Source organism: Chlamydotis macqueenii, chromosome W (assembly GCF_036417535.1).
Source record: "Chlamydotis macqueenii isolate bChlMac1 chromosome W, bChlMac1.mat, whole genome shotgun sequence".
In the NCBI taxonomy this organism is placed as follows: Eukaryota; Metazoa; Chordata; class Aves; order Otidiformes; family Otididae; genus Chlamydotis; species Chlamydotis macqueenii.
Window position 1 is genome coordinate 54335341 of NC_141592.1, and position 19070 is coordinate 54354410.

Below are 19070 nucleotides of genomic sequence, written 5' to 3' on the forward strand. Positions count from 1 at the left end.
CAAAAACCATCTTAAGTATGTAAGGCAGTTTACACTGGAATACTAATTCAGTAAGCTTGTGTAAGTGAAGACAGTTTAAAGAAGCAGTTAGCATCTACATTGAGCTACCTTCTAATAGGAAGACTGCTTGTTTTCGTAAAATCTTCACCAGAGTATCATCCAATTCAATTTCCTGTAGCTTAGAAATGAGCTGCTCCTCATTTCGACAAACCTTCTCTTGTGCATACAAGCCATCTGGCATTATTCGTTGCTGTCCCAGCCCTATCAATGCTACTTCCATAGCCAGTGTTAAATAAGATTCCCCTTCTTCTAAGAACTTGTGTGCAGGCAGGTGCTGGTACTCCAGAGATTTGCATTGCCCCACGTTCTCTGTAAAGGATGACACAAAGAACAACACATCAGGAAATCATTCTAATCCATAATCTGCCTATAATGCCACATTTACAAATGCTTCCTCTGTCAGTATTCATTTTAAAAAAATATTTAAATTAATAGCACAATCTCAAGATCCAACGATCCAATCTAAACTACCTGATCCAATTCCACATGGCAGAAATACACAAAACAACTAGGTTTTAAAAAACTCACTCAAGTAAAAATAAAAGTTTTAATTTTAAACTGCATGATTTGGAGAAAGGCAGCTTTGTGTTAATAATGCCAAAATTGGAAGACACATTTCATTTTTTTCCCCACCCATTTCTGTATCTCCTTAAAGCTTTGATGTTGTATAAGCGGAAAGGGAAGGTGCTTATACACCTGCATAGATTTCAGTTGGAGCTATTAGGATTGTGCAAATACTGTAGGCCTGGGAACTCCACAACTTTAAAGCATCCTGTTTGCTAGAGCTCTTTTCATGCTTTTTAATTTGTTACAGTTGTATTTATGATAAGCATGTATAATGTTTCTGACTTTTATTAACACTAGAAGTGCTACTTTTAGTAAAGATTACTTGTAAATTCCACACAGACCAAGCCATAAATTGCCTTAAAGAGTACTACTGATTCATTTGGCACTTCACAGATACACCATATTCCAATATGCCATTCCAACCTCTAGCAGTTTACAGTCTAGTTTGGGAACAAAAAGTTGTAAGGTACAGATGTAAGGAGATGGACAGCTGCAGCAAATGAGAAGGCAGAATGCATTTAGTAGATTTCATATGCACATGTAGAGGGAATTTACTTTTCAACACACAATACTTTTATTTCATGGAGTTGTTTTAGTTTTTTATAATTGCAAAGAATCTGATTTCTTTTAATTAAAAAGTTCTTCCAGAATTGGTGGATATGGAATTAGAAGATCTAATTGAATAAAATGAGTTTTGAGGCAAAGCCCCAAGAAGATTGGGGATGTGCATATAAAAGAGCTGTAGGTAGAGGGATGAATCAAGTTTCTGACCACACAGAAGGTGATAAGAAACTACCACAGAGGTGGAAAGAGACTGAGAATAAGGAATAAATCAGATAAGCTCCTGGGAAGCAAATACTGAAGTTGAAATGGACATACACATCCTGTCCTAAAACATGTATCAATACTGCAACACTATTTTCCAATTCATAATCTTTATAGACCATGTATGTTAAAAATGTTAAGTGTTTTGCCATCAATTTGAAGTATTATGTACACTTGTAGCTAATAAGTCAAATAACATCCTGGACTGCATAGAAGAGTGTTCTGGTTTTGTTAGTGAGGGGGGGCCTAAGGTGGTAGCTTCTGTAGGAAACTGCTAGAAGTCGCTCCCCTTTGTTCAGTGGACTCGGCCGGGCCTAGGGCGGACCCGCTGCTGGCCAAGGCCAAGCCAATTGGTAGCAGAATGTTCCCTGATAACGCCTCTGCGATAACGTATTTAAGTAGGGGAAAACAGGAAAAAGAGGGAGGAGAAGATGTGAAGCAGCTGAGCGGGGGGCAGAGAGGGGGAGGCGCGAGCCTCATGGGCCTTGCAGGCCTCACCCTCTGGCCTCCCGCCGGGCAGCCGACTGGGCCCAACTCGGCCCGGCCCGGCTGCAAGAAGTGGAGAGGAGATGAGAAGTGAATAAGATGTAAAAAGGATCCTGAGAGGCGTCTGCCAGCCTGTTGTGAGGAACGGCTGTAGACGCCAAGGTCAGTGAAGAAGGAGGGGGAGGAGTAATATGGCTCCTGGCCAAGATTCCTCTGCAACTCGTGGTGAAGACCATGGTGGAGCGGGTTGTCCCCCTGCAGCCCATGGAGGTCCACGGAGGGGCAGAGATCCACCTGCAGCCTGTGGAGGACCCCACGCCAGAGCAGGTGGAGGCCTGAAGGAGGCTGTGGCCCGTGGAGGGCCCGCTGGGACAGCTGTTCTAGAGGGACTGCACCCCGTGGAAGAGATGACCCACACCAGAGCAGTTTCACGAAGGACTGTGGCCCGTGGGAGGGACCCCACGCTGGAGCAGAGGAGGAATGCGAGGAGTTCTTCCCCCGACGATGATACAGCGGCGTAAAACAACGCGTGATGAACTGACCGCGACCCCCATTCCCTTTTCCCCCCCCGTGCCGCTCGGGAGGGGAAGGTAGTAGAGATAATGTTAAGCCCGGGAAGAGGGAGGGGTGGGGGGGAGGTTATCTTGTTCCCTGTCTCATTCTCCTGCTAATTTTAGAAATAAATGAATAGTTTTCCCCAAGTCGAGTCTGTTTTGCCCGTGACGGTAACTTTAAGGATTTCTCCCCGTCCTTATCTCAAACCTTGAGCCGTTTTTCTTATATCATCTCCTCCTATTCTCTCGGAGGGTGGGGGGAGCGAGAGAGAGACTGCGTAGTCTGGTCCTGATCGGGGCTGAACTACGACAAAGAGGCATCGTCAGTAGATCGAGGGAGGTGATCCTTCCCCTCTACTCAGCACTGGTGAGCCCACACCTGGAGTGCCATGTCCAGTACTGGGCTCCCCACGGACATACAGGAGCAGATCCAGTGAGGGGCCATAAAGATGATTAAAGAACTGGAGCATCTCCCATATAATTATAGACTGAGACATCTGGGATTGTTTAGCCTGGAAAAGAAAAGGCCCAGGAGGACCTTACCAAAATGTATAAATATGTGATGGGAGAATGTAAAGAAGACAGAGCCAGACTCTTCTCAGTGGTATCCTGTGACAGACAGGACAAGAGGCAATGGGCACAAACTGAAATACAGGAAATTCCATCTGAGCATAAAAAACCCACTTTTTTTTTTACTGTGAGGATGGTCAAACACTACAAGAGGTCACCCAGAGAGGTTGTACGGTGTTCATTCTTGGGGTTATTCAAAACCCAACTGGACACAGTTCTGGGCAACCTGCTCTAGGTGACCCTGCTCTGAGCAGAGCAGGTGGATGAAACAATCTCCAGAGGAGCCTTCCAACCTCAGCAATTCTGTGATTTCCTGTAATTTCTCAAAAAGAGGACAGAGCAATGTATGTGGAAAGGGTTGCTGCTATTAAGTCTTATTCAGTTTTATTTCAAGCATGAAATATGGAATTGTCTTCAAGAATGAGTAACTGGTAATTTTTGAAGTGCTTTCATATAACTTATAACAAAATTTTGCTTTAAACATTTTTGTCTCCCTCGTGTTTTCTTAGGGAATGCAAATGTGAGTTCTTATACTATAAAGACACTGGCTTTGAAGTTAATTCAGAAAGGCAAGAGAGAAAAACACCTCCAGTTAGTTACTGAAAACTTAAAGAAGATTGCTCCCTTTGCATGGCCTTACCTGTGAAGTCCGAGAATCCATGGAAGATCTCATCATCCACCTTGCAGGCTTCCATCAGGCTACTGAAGAGGGTGCCAATTGGATCCAAAGGGTGTCCCACCCAACCTTCAAGATTCGTTATTGAGGTTACTCCTTTGTGGAGAAGTTCTGTGACAGAAAAGATGGAGGGAGGGAAAGAGAGCATGTTAGCCCCTCAAAACAATTAAAGAGGTAAAACTGATTAAAATACTCTCAGTACAAAATTCAAAGTATTTCCAGTAGCTTCTGCTTAGAAGGAGAAAATAGTATCTTTCATGGTGAATTCATTGCCCTTTGTGAATATGTTAAAAGAGAAAAAAAAGAAAATGGACGAAGGCCAAACATTTCGAGCACTAGCAAAGTGCATTATGGGTCAAAAATTTCAACTGCAGTATCTTTTGAAATCTCATACTTGATACCAGGAACTCTTCTGAAAATGTCTGCTGAAAAATTGTAGCAAAGACTTTTTTCTTGTAAAATATTCACAATCAGTTCCTCACTCAAAAGATGCAGTACCATTTTTACATTTTAAGTGAATCTGTTGGCATTGAAATAAATTAAAATATTCTAAAATGTTCCATTTTAATAAATAAAATATGAGCTTATCTTGCATCTAAACATTGAAGTAATAAACTCAGGATGACAGCTCCTAAAAAAAAAGGATAAAGTGTTTAAATGAGATAAATGAGGAAAAAACTGTCCTTTAAGTGCATTTTTTTGTTATTCTAAAGTTTTAGTCAACAAATACTTTCATGGATACTTTGTTTGTAGCCCTCATCCATCTATCAGTTACAACGTGAAAAAAATTGTTTAGCACAATGAATTGAAGGAAGTGTGGCTGTGGTAACAGAGGTTGGACATTCCTTAAATCCCTTTTTTTAACTAAGAGACTTCTGGCAGTAGCTCCCCTTTGACGCCAACTCCCGACTTTTTTCTCCTAAACACATACACATGACTGAACTATGAGAGATCAGACACATTACGGGTGACCATTTAAAAATTGTATACAAGCTATTACAGATGCTCTGTTTCTCTGCCTATTACACACTAACTTGTACCTGCCTATGCTCTCTATTGTTCACAAAGTGCCATCTTCTGAGTAACCATATGTATTATCTATCACAAAGCTTTAAAAGCTTACTTCTTGCCTATTTAAATGTGTGAGGCTACAAAGTGAAACACAGCCACACTGTTGAAATGAGTGTTCAGGAGAGTGGCTTTTTAAAAAAGAATCAATTGATATGTAATATGGAAAACAAACAAGTAAATAATTGTCTTACTAACAAATAGCATGTGCTAAAGACAACAGGCAGAAGCACATAATATTACCAAAAAGGATTAATATTGGTGACTTGACTCACTTATATTCCATTTCATCTATTGTGTCTACTTATGAGCTTTACTTGTGTCATGCCAAACAAAGGCTTCAGTCCTCCATTCATATAGACATTTAACTTTAAATCATGCAAGTGGTTCCGAGGATGTCAGATCAGTCACATGAATTAAAGTTAAGTAGAAGCATGTGGTGGTTGCTGAACTGAAACCTAAAGCTGGATTGTAGCTGCAGAATTAATCTGCTTATAGAGAAGAACAGCATATTTTGTAGTATTAAAATAATATTTTTAAAATTTCAAACATAAGAGGGAAAAAACCCAAAAGCAGCGAGTAACAACATAGAAATGATAAACCTCTGTTTTGGGGTAGGATGAATCGCATTTCATACACTCTATTTTTTTTATAATAGCATAGTATTAGTTGACAGCTATAGAAACTGCTCACAGGGAAAGGAACTTAACAGAAGTATTGAATGTCTAGATACTGCATTAGCAACTGGGAATGAAAAGGAGCAGTACTATGACCAGCACACTCACAGTAGATCCTTCACACCTGTCAGCAGTACGTACACACATACACAGACTAACATAGCCCCATCCCTTCTTACCTCCCCAGTCTGAGAAGCTGGAAAACATGCAAAGCTTTTAAGGGAACACATGTTAAGGAAAGATATATTACATGATAAAAAAACCTCAGAAAAAAATCTTAAATAAGAATACAAAGTGCTTTTAAGTTTTGTTGAAATCTAGGATCCACAATAGTGCTCAAAACTTTTTCCTTGGGTACCATGAAATGGAAATGGAGGCACATAGGAACTGCCAGCTAATTTTTTTTTCAGTCACATGTCTACCTTGTCTTCACTTCAATTTCTAAATGTTCATTGCTGGGAAAATACCTGCTCATACACTTGAAAAATTTGCACATGTGACTTCACACTGGTATTTTTGCCTACAATGCATGAGGATACAAAGTTAAGAGTAGCAACAAAGATCTAAAATAAAATTTGAATGAAAACTGTTCTTGTAGTAGCTGAGAATGTAATACCAGCTTTTCCACATGCATTCTTTAACCACAAAGCCATTCCTTTCTTCTTCCACTACCTCTTCAAATTTATGACAAAGTTCAGTGCAGGATTATTTTTAGTAGAATGTTCCTTCAAAAAATAGGAGTACTGCTCAGAGGAACAACATAGAAGATTTTATAAAGCCAGTGTTTCAGAAATCTCATTTCCAGCGAACTGTCAAATTTGATTAATATCTGTAGTGTAGACTTTGCCTTGTTGTTACCCTCAATGTCAACTTTAGGCTTCTACCTCAGAAATATATAGCTCTGCTAAATTATACATCAGAGGAAAAAATTATTTTAAATACTTGATGTGCCAAATGCAAAGCTCTGTTTAAAAACCTATAAATTACACAGGATGAATATTTACACTGTGTAACCAAAAACTCTGATTGGGATAAAGGCCCCATCACGTCAGATGTATTGCAGAAGGCAGAACAGAGCCCTTGCCCTGCAGAGCTCACAACCCAGCTTAAAAAAACCTCCAGCATCCAGAATGTGACATTACCACTATGATCATTTGGACCGAAGAGTTAAAGTCACCTCTCTTGCTTTAGTTTCAAAAGCAGTTTTCTCATGCAAAGTTCCAGTCTGGTGTTATTGTCGCCTTGTCATGTCCTTTGCCCTTCTCTCTTCCCCACATTTACCTTTCTTCTGAGCCTGGAACATTTCCAGCTGTTTCTGCTGCTGCCTTCTTAGTGTATTAACAATAGCTATTGCTAGCCTCAGTGCTTCTCGTGGGTATCCATGAGATCGTAATGCGTCCACCCTCGCACAGGCTGTAGGAACATGTTCTAAAATGGAGAAAATAATTGATGAATAGCAATGCTTCTATGTCTGCAATGGCCTATTTTGCTTGGTTACTCAAAAGGACTTTTTTGATTGTTTTCTTTGATTTGTTTTTAAAACTATGCAAGAGAGACTTAAAGGACTACTTCTGGGCCAGCATTTCAAGGGAGCCTCTGTTCTTTTTGCCAGGCTTTTCATTCATTTCCCCACCATCCCCCTAAAAATAATGCCATAGAAACTGAACAAAGCATCAAGTCATGGAAATGTCTTTCTTGTTTAGCCACTTACCATGCCAGAGGGGCCACCCATGAGAGTCAAAGAGTGAGTTTTCAGTGTCATCATGGTAACAGTAGTTGGTGTAGAGGTCACTGCTGATAATGTGCTGTAAGTGGTTGTCGTGCCAGTGCAGATTGCATGCCTCTACGGCTCGAGTGAACACGGTCCGATGTGGCCTGTTCGATGAATCTGTCATTTTCACAAGTTCAGCTTTTACTCATTCATATGTGAATCAGTCATTCATAGTATTCTTGTCTTCTGCCTATTCACCAACCTGCAGCCTGCCTTGCCCCACTATGCAAGGAACAGCCCGCAGATGACATTTCACATCATATTACCCAACAGCTCAGACAAAGTGTGTGCCATTCACTTTGTATTCAGAGAGAGATATCTACAAACCAGCACGGCTAATACTAAATAGGACTTTGCAAAGGGATCAGCTAGAGATTCAGGACATTAAACAGCATGTACAGAACTCCCCTAAAAACAAACTAGAAAGTATATGGCACACAGCTACTCAAACATCCCCAGTTTCTCTCCTTCTCAGACTCTGAGCTACTAGGATGAGGGACAGATAAACATTGCATGAAAGATTTTTAGTTGTTCTCTTTGAGAAGTGACATTAACTTTGAACATTTGTATAATTTTTTTTCCATAAATATATACAAATAATGCAAAGAAAGCAAGGTACTGAGGCTATGGGACTGACATAATCCTTACTGGACATCTTCCTATGGCAAAAGCACTCTGTCAACATGGCACTGTGTCTATGAATGTTGAAATGCCGTATCAGAGTTGCCATTAGCCTGCCCAGGTTGAGCTGAATATCACGAGATCCAGAAAGGTGGTGGAGGCCCCATCCCTGGAAACGTTCAACGTTCAAGCAAAATACCTCTGTAGGAAGTTATATGTTGAATGAACTTCTGTCCCCAGCTAGCTGCAAGATTTAAAATTGAACTGAGTCTATTTCCTTCAGAGGTAATCTTCCAAGAAAAAGAAACAAGGAAAAACCCATCTAGGCCCAAATCTGCCACCTCCTACAAGCATTTAATTTTAACTTTATCATGATTATATGAAATATTTATCAAAATACTGAGGGTTTTGAGGATTATGAAGGATTTTTTTTCCCAGGTAAATATCCTGCATCTTCCTCAGTTATGATCAAAGTAGCAATCTTTGCTTGAAGATGACTGGAGAAGGCTTTTGTCAGATTTGATAATCACATTTTAGATTAGAAAGCATCATATCGAGTAAGAAGAGACACCTCTTCCAAGAAGGCAGTATTGCCTCTGCACCCTCCCCACACCTGTCAATGCAGACTGCACAACACAGAGCATATCCCACAGATAGCTGCTTTAGTTTCTTACACACTCAAGTTTAATGCAGTTACAACAGATCTCCCTTTAAGTAAGTATCAAAGGCTTCGTAACTGCAAACAAAATAAAAACCCCAACACCAGAAGGGATATAAGATTATAGTCAAACAAAGAAACGACAGGCTTTTACATGACATATTTCAGGGACATCCAATTTTCATGCAACAAGTATTTAGAAGTACCAAGTGAAAAGTTAGAAGATCTAACTGAACACAAATATTTGCTTTGAAACTATTGCAGCCCCAGCACAAAAAAAAAAACCCAAACCTATTTATCCTTTCTGCAAGGATAGCATTAGTGAAAATAAATGTGGCTGGTCAATCCTCAACAATAAAGTTACTTGTCCCAGGAAAGAGTGCTGAATTCTGCAAGGCTAGAGTATATAAGATAGAGACTATATTATATGTTGCAGTCAGTGCATATATTTAGGCTCACCTTGGTTAGCATTTGCACCCTGAGGCAAAGCACTGGTTAAATTGGCCAACTCATTTCCATGGTTTCCATCTTCCCAGGGACAAACATCCACACTGTTCCATTTTTTCAGCTGTTTTAGCCAATTGGCCTTCTGCTCCAACTTGCAGTGGGGATTTAAGACTATACACATCCACAGAGCACCTGATTTTAAAAAAAAATAAAATTTCTAAGTTATGTTTTCTATTAAAAATTCAGTAGTCAATGACTAATTGCAAACTTCTATACTGTAACACTTTTTCTCCCCTCGAATGCTACACTGCTTGTTTCCCAGCTATGCCTAACACCATGCAGACTGAATTCCTGATGCAGAATCTTGGAGCTGGTGTGGCCCATCTGAAGCAGTTGAAAGACTGCATCAAGCCAACCTTCCCAATTAAAAGGTATTAAGTGGTTCTTTTGTATTAGAAAATCCATAGTTCACAATGTATGGCCCATTAGACAGGAAAATCAGTCAAAAGCAAACAAGAACTCATATAAAGTTACAGCAGGAAATTACACAAATTTTTCTTCTAATTTTTGTACCAGAAGCAAATGTTGTTTTCTACAAACAAGAACAATGTATCTTGCAGCTTCACATTACAGGAACCAAACAGGTGCATTAGTAGAGACATGTATTTTGTAAACATATACTTCCACACTCAAAATCCAGCAGAAGTACTGCTGATCATGTAACTCATTCCCAAACACCTCTGGATCTCAGAGATCCAGTAAACACTGATTTTGTGCAGTCTAATAGGAATAAGACATTTTTACTGCTACTACTTCAGTAATTTGGTTACACTAGAAAATTTGTTTTATGTTTTCTGTTATGGAGCTCAAAGGGAAAGCTAATTTGCACTGATGTTTCACATATACTATCACTTTAGAACCTGCTCCCTGACACTATATAGCAAGGCAGGCATAAATCATCAGGGTCTCTAGTAACAATTTTCAAATGGAAAGATTTTTCTCTAAATCAGCCGTCTCTTCATCAGCGTGAACTTTGACAGAAGCATGAAGACATCTGAAAGCACTGTTTAGCAACAGTTCATTTGCTCAACAAGAACATGCCTTATACACTACAAGAAATTTGAAGAATATGCTTAAAATATGCAATCTTCATGACAGACTGGAAAAAAAAAACAAAAAGAATAAAAATGCAGCTTGTTCTTCCATGCAGATTGTTCTTCCAAGATAATAGAATTCTCATATTCAAGTATTCTTTTGCTAACTAAGAATGCAAAATGGATACCCAGAGTACAGGCCACCACATTACATTCATTCCTAAAGTAACTCCATATGTCAGTATGCTACAGCACAGGAGCCAATGGAAACAGAGCTTGATCCTTAAGGTTGCAAGTTCACTGCTACTCAGGCCAACATGGAATGAGGAAGTAATACCAAAGAAATCTGAAAATCACAACAAAATAAGATAACTACTGCAGAGTATTACTGCACAGTAGTTACATACAGTAGAGCATGCTGTTTTGTTGTGGGTTTTTGTTTGTGGTTTTTTTTGTGGTTTCTTTTTGGTTTTTCTCAGATGTGTTTGGGTCGGGTTTTTTGGGGGTGGTTTTTTTGTTTGTTTTGTTTGTTGGATTTTTTTTTTGCTTTTTTTTTAGAGTGTCCAAAGTGAATAAAGCCAACACTGTTTTTAAAAACTTCTTTTATAATCAAATCATATGACTTTTTTCAGACACGCAATTCAACACGCCTTACTCCCCAGAGTCAAACTATAGAATAGAATCATAGAACAGTTTGGGTTGGAACGGACCTTTAAAGGCCATCTAGTCCAACCTCCCTGCAAGGAGCAGTGGCATCCTCAACTAGATCAGGTTACTCAGAGCCTCATCCAACCTGGCCTTGAACGTTTCCAGGGATGGGGCTTCCACCACCTCTCTGGCCAGCCTGGGCCAGTGTTCTACAACCCTCAGTGTAAAAAATTTTATCCAAATATCTAATCTGAATCTATCTCCCTCTATTTTAAAACCATTACACCTCACCCTATCACAGCAGGCCCTACTGAAGAGTTTCTCCCCGTCTTTCCTGTAGGCCCCCTTGAGGTACTGGAAGACCACTATAAGGTCTCCCCGGAGCCTCCTCTTCTCCAGGCTGAACAGCCCCAACTCTCTCAGCCTGTCCTCATAGGAAAGGTGCTCCAGGCCTCTGATCATTTTCGTGGCCCTCCTCTGGACACTCTCCAACAGGTCCATGTCCTTCTTATGTTGGGGGCTCCAGAACTGGACACAGTGCTCCAGAACTGGACACAGTACTCCAGGTGGGGTCTCACCAGGGCAGAGTAGAGGGGCAGAATCACCTCCCTCGACCTGCTGGCCATGCTCCTCTTGATGCAGCCCAGGATGCAGTTGGCCTTCTGGGCCGCAAGGGCGCATTGCCGGCTCATGTTGAGCTTCTCGCCCACCAGTACCCCCAAGTCCTTCTCCTCAGGGCTGCTCTCAATCCCTTCATTCCCCAGCCTGTATTGATATCAGAGGTTGCTCCAACCCAAGTGCGGGACCTTGCACTTGGTCTTTTTGAACCTCATGAAGTTCACATGGGCCCACTTCTCTAACTTGTCCAGATCCCTCTGAATAGCATTACAACTGGTTCTAATCATTAAGCATCAATGCATTCAGCACTGTCCAAGAAAAAAGTACTATATTTCTTGCAATGTACAAAACAAAACTGAAGATGGGGCATATTGGAAAGCCTTGTAGAATAGTTATCTTGGGCTTACTCATTTATTTTCAAAAACAATTTTTACTTTAGGGCACTGAGGAGACACTGTACCTTTCAGTATCTAAAAAAAGAGACAATTTAATACTTTGTAATCAGACTCTCAGTATTTTCCGACTGAAGCAAAAGCAAAGTGGAATATCTTAACCACGTATTGTAAGTATTTCAATCATCCAACAAGGCAGAATGCACACTACTGATTACACAATGTCCCTACAAAATTAGTGGCCTTTTCTTTTTCTGCATCTCAGAAACATCACTAGAAGCAAAGGAATTGATATGCCTTCTTCAGAAGCTCCACTATGCATGCAGTACATCGAAGAGGCAGGAAAGGGAAGAGATAACCCAAAGTACTAAAAACCTTTAAAAACTACTTTAGTTTAAAGAGGGAAAGTACGTCAAGCGTAACTACATTGTTAGCAGTGATCATCTCAAAAATTCATGCTATTTTTATGAAAATTAAACACAAGGACAAGTGTATTTCTAATAAACCTCACACAAGCCACTTAAAATTTTAATAGATAAGCGCACCCTGCTCAGTGACTTCAGGGCAAGCTGCATGCACAGCTGAGATCTCACCCAGCTTTCAGGACTGACCAGTTCCCTGCAGAAAGAGGAACGAGAGACAAAACTCCCCCACTGAGAAGAGAAGGGAACAGAGTGAGCCTCAGGCTCAGCTCCTGTAGCACTACAAAGGCTACCATCTGGGAGAAGGAAGCATAATGCCAATGACCCCACACTTCAGCCTATTTGGGTTTCAAGTTCGTGTGTGTGTGTGTGTGTGTGTAACACCACCCCCCCTCCCCCCAGCATGCGTTTGTGTGTGTGTGTGTGCATGCGCGCGTGCCTGCATTCATATTTCTTCCTTCTCTTTCTCCCCAAGCATCTTCCCTCTCCCCTGACATCTGCTCCATTCTGGCTCTTTCAATTCACTGGTTCCTGTCCGAGCACTGGAGATGTGCCTAGCACTGAAAAGTCTGAGGAAAATTTTCACTTATGCTTATTTTACCACATGCCAACTGGAAGGAGCCTGGAGGACATTCTTCCTATTTCACTCAGATGCTGCTCAGTGGAAGCCCTCATGAACTAGCCCTTCAATGTCACCACCAACCTGAAAGCTTACACTGGCCTCAAACAAGAGATTCTCTATTTTTTGCCTAATGGCTCCTATATGGGGAAACTGCGATCACACTTATCCCTTACTACAGATAAGGCTTACGGAAAAATGAAGGGCAGCTACTTGTAATTAATTTGTGGGCATCGGAGTTTAGCCCTGATCAGGACCAGACTATGCAGTCTCTCTCTCACTCCCTCCACCCTCAGAGAGAATAGGGAGAGATAATATTGAGGTTTGAGATAAGGACAGGAAGAAATCCTTAAAGTTACCGTTACGGGCAAAACAGACTCGACTTGGGGAAAACTACTCATTTATTTCTAAAAACAAAGCAGGATAATGAGACAGGGAACAAGATAACATCTCCTCCCACCCCTTCCTCTTCCCGAGCTTAACATTATCTCTACAGCCTTCCTGCCTCCACGAGCGGCACAGGGAGTGGCATAGGGAAGGGGGGTTATGGCCAATTCATCACTTGTCACTTTATGCAGTTGCTTCCTCCTTGGGGGAAGAACTCCGCACATTCCTCCCCTGCTCCAGCGTGGGGTCACTCCCACGGGCTACAGTCCTTAGTGAAACTGCTCCAACGAGGGTCATTTTTCCATGGGGTGCAGTCCCTCCAGAATGGCTGCTCCAGTGGGCCCTCCACAGGCCACAGCCTCCTTCAGGCATCCGCCTGCCCCGACGTGGGGTCCTCCACGGGCTGCAGGTGGATCTCTGCTCCACTGTGGACCTCCATGGGCTGCAGGGGGACAGCCTGCTTCACCATGGGCTGCACCACAGGCTGCAGGGAAATTCTGGACAGGAGCTACATTACTCCTCCCCCTCCTTCTTCACTGACCTTGGTGTCTGCAGCCGTTCCTCTCACAAGAAATTCTTCACAATCAGGCTCAGGCAGACGCCTCTCGGGTTCTCTTCACATCTCCTCTCCACTTCTTGCAGCTGGGCCGGGCTGAGTCTGGCCCAGTCGGCCACCTAGTGGGAGGCCAGAGGGTGAGGCCTGCAAGGCCCACAAGGCTCGTGCCTCCCCCTCTGCCCCTGCTTCAGCTTCTTCACATCTTCTCCTTCTTTTTTTTTTTTTCTGTCTTTCCCGTTCTTAAACACATTATTGCAGAGACCCAGGTAACTACAGGCCGGTCAGCCTCACCTCTGTGCCTGGCAAGGTCATGGAGCAGATTCTCCTGGAAACTATGCTAAGGCACATGGAGAGCAAGGAGGTGGTTGGTGACAGCCAACATGGCTTCACCAAGGGCAGATGGTGCTTGACCAATTTGGTGGCCTTCTATGACGGGGTGACAGCATCAGTGGACAAGGGACGAGCAACGGATATCATCTACCTGGACTTGTGCAAAGCTTTTGACACTGTCCCACACGACATCCTTCTCTCTAAACTAGAGAGACATGGGTTTGATGGACGGACCACTCGGTGGATAAGGAGTTGGCTGGATGGTCGCACTCAGAGAGTGGTGGTTAACGGCTCAATGTCCATGTGGAGACTGGTCACGAGTGGCATCCCTCAGGGGTCCGTGCTGGGCCCGGCCCTGTTCAACATCTTTGTCGGCGACATGGACAGTGGGATAGAGTGCACCCTCAGCAAGTTTGCCGATGACACCAAGTTGTGTGGTGCCGTCGACACGCTGGAAGGGAGGGATGCCATCCAGAGGGACCTTGACAGGCTGGAGAGGTGGTCCTATGAGAACCTCATGAAGTTCAACCAGGCCAAGTGCAAGGTCCTGCACCTGGGTCATGGCAATCCCAGGCACAAATACAGGCTGGGCGGGGAATGGATCAAGACCAGCCCTGAGGAGAAGGACTTGGGAGTGCTGGTGGACGAGAAGCTCAACATGAGCCGGCAATGCGCCCTTGCGGCCCAGAAGGCCAACCGCATCCTGGGCTGCATCAAGAGGAGCATGGCCAGCAGGTCGAGGGAGGTGATTCTCCCCCTCTACTCTGCCCTGGTGATGTCCCACCTGGAGTACTGTGTCCAGTTCTGGAGCCCCCAACACAAGGAGGACATGGACCAGTTGGAGAAGGTCCAGAGGAGGGCCACAAAGATGATAAAAGGGCTGGAGCACCTCTCTTATGAGCACAGGCTGAGAGAGTTGGGGCTGTTCAGCCTGGAGAAGAGGAGGCTCCGGGGAGACCTGATAGCGGTCTTCCAGTACCTCAAGGGGGCCTATAAGAAAGATGGGGAGAGGCTGTTTAGTAAGGCCTGTTGCAATAGGACAAGGAGTAATGGTTTTAAAATAGAGGGGGGTAGATTTAGATTAGAAATTAGGAAAAAATTTTTTACGATGCGAGTTATAGAACACTGGAACAGGTTGCCCAGAGAGGTGGTGGAGGCCCCATCCCTGGAAACATTCAAGGCCAGGTTGGATGAGGCTCTGAGCAACCTGATCTAGTTGGGGATGTCCCTGCTCCTTGCAGGGGGGTTGGACTAGATGACCTTTGAAGGTCCCTTCCAACCTTAACCATTCTATGATTCTTTGATTCTGTGATTATCAGGGAACAATCTGCTACCAATTGGCTCAGCCCTGGCCAGCAGCGAGTCCGCCCTAGGCCCGGTCAAGTTCACTGGACAAAGGGGAAAGAACTTCTAGCAGCTTCTTACAGAAGCTGCCACCATAGCCCCCACTCACTAAATAAAACCAGAACAGTGGGAAATGTATTTAAATCCATTTCTAGTGTCTTCAGCCTGGAAACTGCTGTTTGCAACAGCCCATACTCAAAAGAAGTTTCCCCAAATACATTCCTGGCATTCTCAAGTAAGTTTACCTATTTGACTAGATTTAATGATGTCACCAATGCCACCTGCAATATGAAAAAAATGTCTCATTAAATGGGAAAAAACAACAACAACAACCAAACAGAGAATGTGTTTGCTCTTACATATTCTGTTTTTCTAACGTAGCTCACTTTTTCCTGTCTCCCTGTCCCCAGGCACCAGATATATTTTCATACTGGATCTCAGAAGGCTGACACATCCCCCCCTAACTTAACTAAAAGTAAAGTTCTGATTTAGATCCCTCGACTGTGACCATGTCTTTCCAATATGAAGTTCCTCATAGCACAGTGGCAAAATATCACAAAATAATATGCAAATTTCCCCCCCCAGAAGATAACTGCGAGACAAGTCACGCTATGACTGCAATTTGATATTAATTTCACAAGGGAATGAATTATTGCAGTGAGGAATTGCCTATTTTGATTCAACACTAATCCTTTTGACCTGGAAAAAGCCAGCTTTGCCAAAACAGACCTTTGGTTCAAATAGTCATCTTTTGGAAATGAACGGTTGTCATTCATCTTTAGTGTGCCTCATACCACAAAGAAATAGGTTGCATTACTGCTTTACACAATGCATGCTTGCCTTGTACATACATGGGGAACATCAGTACTTTTGTATTTCTCAGTAGACATCCATACCTCTGAATTCATGAGAGAGAAAGGAACAGCATGCCTTTACATTGATTAGGATTTAAATATGCAAATTCAAAAACATTAAGTATTCAGTCACTGTAAAAGTAGGTGTTGTAATAATTACACTTCTTGTGCATGTACCTATTCATGAAGCCAAAGAAAGTGCAAGGAATGTACACAGACTCTCCCAAGAGATTAAGCATTGCTCGATTTTAATAAATCTCATTAGATTTTTCTCTTGTCCCAGTAAATGGGAGGGTGGTGGTGGAAACAGTTTTAGTGGGGGCTAGAACACTGAGCTTGACTGAAGATCCAGTTTCTATTTGACTGTTTGATTACAGTCTTTCTAAGAAACCTACTTTTCCTAGTAATATTATGCTACCTTGTCAGGGCTGCTGTGTAGCTAAGTTTGGGCCAGCATTTCCTCATTTACAATACCTGTGTAATCAGTGGCTGAAACTTGGCCTTTGCCTTGGAATTTTATGTTTAATATACTTAGGATCAATCCAGTTATTTGCAAAAATTAAAATATGCAAGAAACTGATGCACGTTTGATATGTCTTTGCTCTTCCCATTAATGCATGTCTCTTTTAAAAAAAAATAAAAACCCCAAAGCTACTAGGTTAAAAACATTTGATTATTTCAAAGAAAGTGGAGCCAGGTAATCAATAGCATTCCCTTTGTGCAACAAACAAATCAGCTTCACCTCTTGCTGCACACTTGCCACTGTGCCCCATTTGACCCTAATCAATTCTATTACAAAAGCATAATTTTCCAGCACTGGAAGTGTCAAAATAAGAAATAATAATAGGAGATGGAACCTATGACCCCTTTAAAATAGAAATGTCGGTAAAGGATTTTTAAGTGGTTTACATCTGTTTTTTAAACACATACGCACTTTCACTGAGACAGTTACTTGAAAACATCAGATAAGGTAATATATGATATTTATTGCTTCTCAAAAAGAAGGACAAGTGCCTTCAGAATGACTGGCAAAGCCACCTTCCTCCTCCAGGAATGGAGATATCTCCAATAGAACAAAGCATAATCAGAAGTCCCACTGAAGAGTACTCCAATTAAACAGTTGCTTTTATGGAATAGGGAAGATAGGCAAAGCACTGCAGTGCTGTTCTCTCCTTGATAAGAAACCCAAGGAAAAGTACGCTCAGCATTCAGTTGGATCCAAGTTGCAATTTTATTCATAAAAATAATTCCTTAATTTGCTCTGGTTTCTCTATGCAGCCTTCAGTAAAAAAGGCTTACTGAGTGCTGTGTTTCTTGGAGAACAGAATGTTTCATTTTGCTCTAATTCATTCTATTACTGAAATAAACTTTGATGTATTGATCTCGACAAGTGCTTCATGCTGATTGTATTGTATATGATAGTATAATCAATCTCCATTCATGCATTTCACCCTAGCTGTCTGATTAATGCAATAGACTACCTGCAGCACTGATGGCAAGAGGGAATCATTGCCCTTCTGCACACTAAAATTTGAATGTACATTAGAAGGAGTAGAGGGGACCAAAAAAAGTGTCTAATTAAAAAAAAAAAGGAACAAAAAAAAAGTGTCTAATTCCTTAAGTTTCCCTTTCTCTCTTACTGCATACCTCTGCACCAAGGGTTAAAGGTACAGGTGTATTCAGCTAAAAATAAACAGGTATTTATATTTTGAGATTCTATTCTAAACAATCTGTCCTGGTTTGGCCAGGGATGGAGTTAATTTTCCTCTCAGTAGCTGCTGTGTTTTGGATTTCAGATGTGAGGAATGTTGATAAAGACACCAATGATATGAGTTGCTGCTAATGAGACCAAGTGCCAACTAAAATGACTGGATTTATATCAGGCAGTGCTTTGGTCATGGGTTGCTCTAACTCAATTTTTTCAGTTGAGATCAGCAATTTTCCACTTGTGGCCTCTTCTAAAGGCTGACAAAACTAAAACAAATTTTTGCACCATCTAGAAAACTATATATTTCTGAAGATGCCTGCACCTTCGCTGGATATTTTTTAAAAGGTATTCAAACTGAAAAGGTGGAAAAGCATTTATCTAGACTGTCAGGAAAACAACTCAAGTAAGTACATCACTGTACCAGATCTAAGGTATTTTAAGCATGCCCAAGACTAAAGTTAAACTTGACATTTTGATTTTGGGCTTGTGTCCTGGTTTTGGCAGGGATGGAGTTAATTTTCCTCTCAGTAGCTGGTGTGTTTTGGATTTCAGATATGAAGAATGTTGATAAACACCCTGATGATAGGAGTTGTTGCTAATGAGACCAAGGACACTGTCCTGCTTTCCAAGTCTCGCTAATGTGCAGATACAGGAAGCTGGGAGGGAGACAGACAGAATAATTGACCCAAACTGGCCAAAGAGAGTATTCCATGCCATAAACGTCATGCTCAGTATATAAGTGGGGGTTGACCAGGGCGGGTATCTGCTTCCTGGCATCCATCCCCCTCTCTCTTGTTCGCTGACATCGTTCCCTCTACCTTGCTGGCTCCCTCTTGCTCCTTTGCTTGCTACTCAGTGTCGTTTCCATGATCGCTGCTCGGGACGGGCTGTATTGGTCATTGGGACATTGGGTGGTGAGAAAACACACATTGTTCATTTTTGTATATTTTAATATCCTTATATTCTGTTATTATTGTAGTTTTCCTTTGCTATTTTAGTAAACTGTCTTCGTCTCAACCCAGGAGTTTTCCTTTCTTCCCAACTCTCTCCCCCATTCCCGCTGGGGAGGGGGAGGGTGAGCGAGAAACTGTGGGTAACTCAGGTTAAAGCATCACAGT

The 19070-nt window shown here is 42.1% G+C and overlaps 1 protein-coding gene across 2 annotated transcripts in view; it reads right to left on the reverse strand.

Moving 5' to 3' along the window:
- Positions 1 to 19070, reverse strand: part of LOC147596819 (zinc finger SWIM domain-containing protein 6-like) — a 174042-nt gene that overhangs the window by 26079 nt on the left and 128893 nt on the right. The window contains exons 5-10 of one of the 2 annotated variants that reach the window (XM_086769519.1): positions 8993 to 9172; positions 7195 to 7371; positions 6765 to 6911; positions 3703 to 3849; positions 2264 to 2283; positions 109 to 340 (exon numbers count right to left, since the gene is read on the reverse strand). In XM_086769519.1, coding sequence (XP_086625645.1) covers positions 109 to 340; positions 2264 to 2283; positions 3703 to 3849; positions 6765 to 6911; positions 7195 to 7371; positions 8993 to 9172 — 903 coding nt within the window. Of the gene's footprint in view, positions 1 to 108; positions 370 to 2263; positions 2284 to 3702; positions 3850 to 6764; positions 6912 to 7194; positions 7372 to 8992; positions 9173 to 19070 lie in introns of both variants that reach the window. The other variant, XM_086769518.1, reaches the window with a different exon arrangement.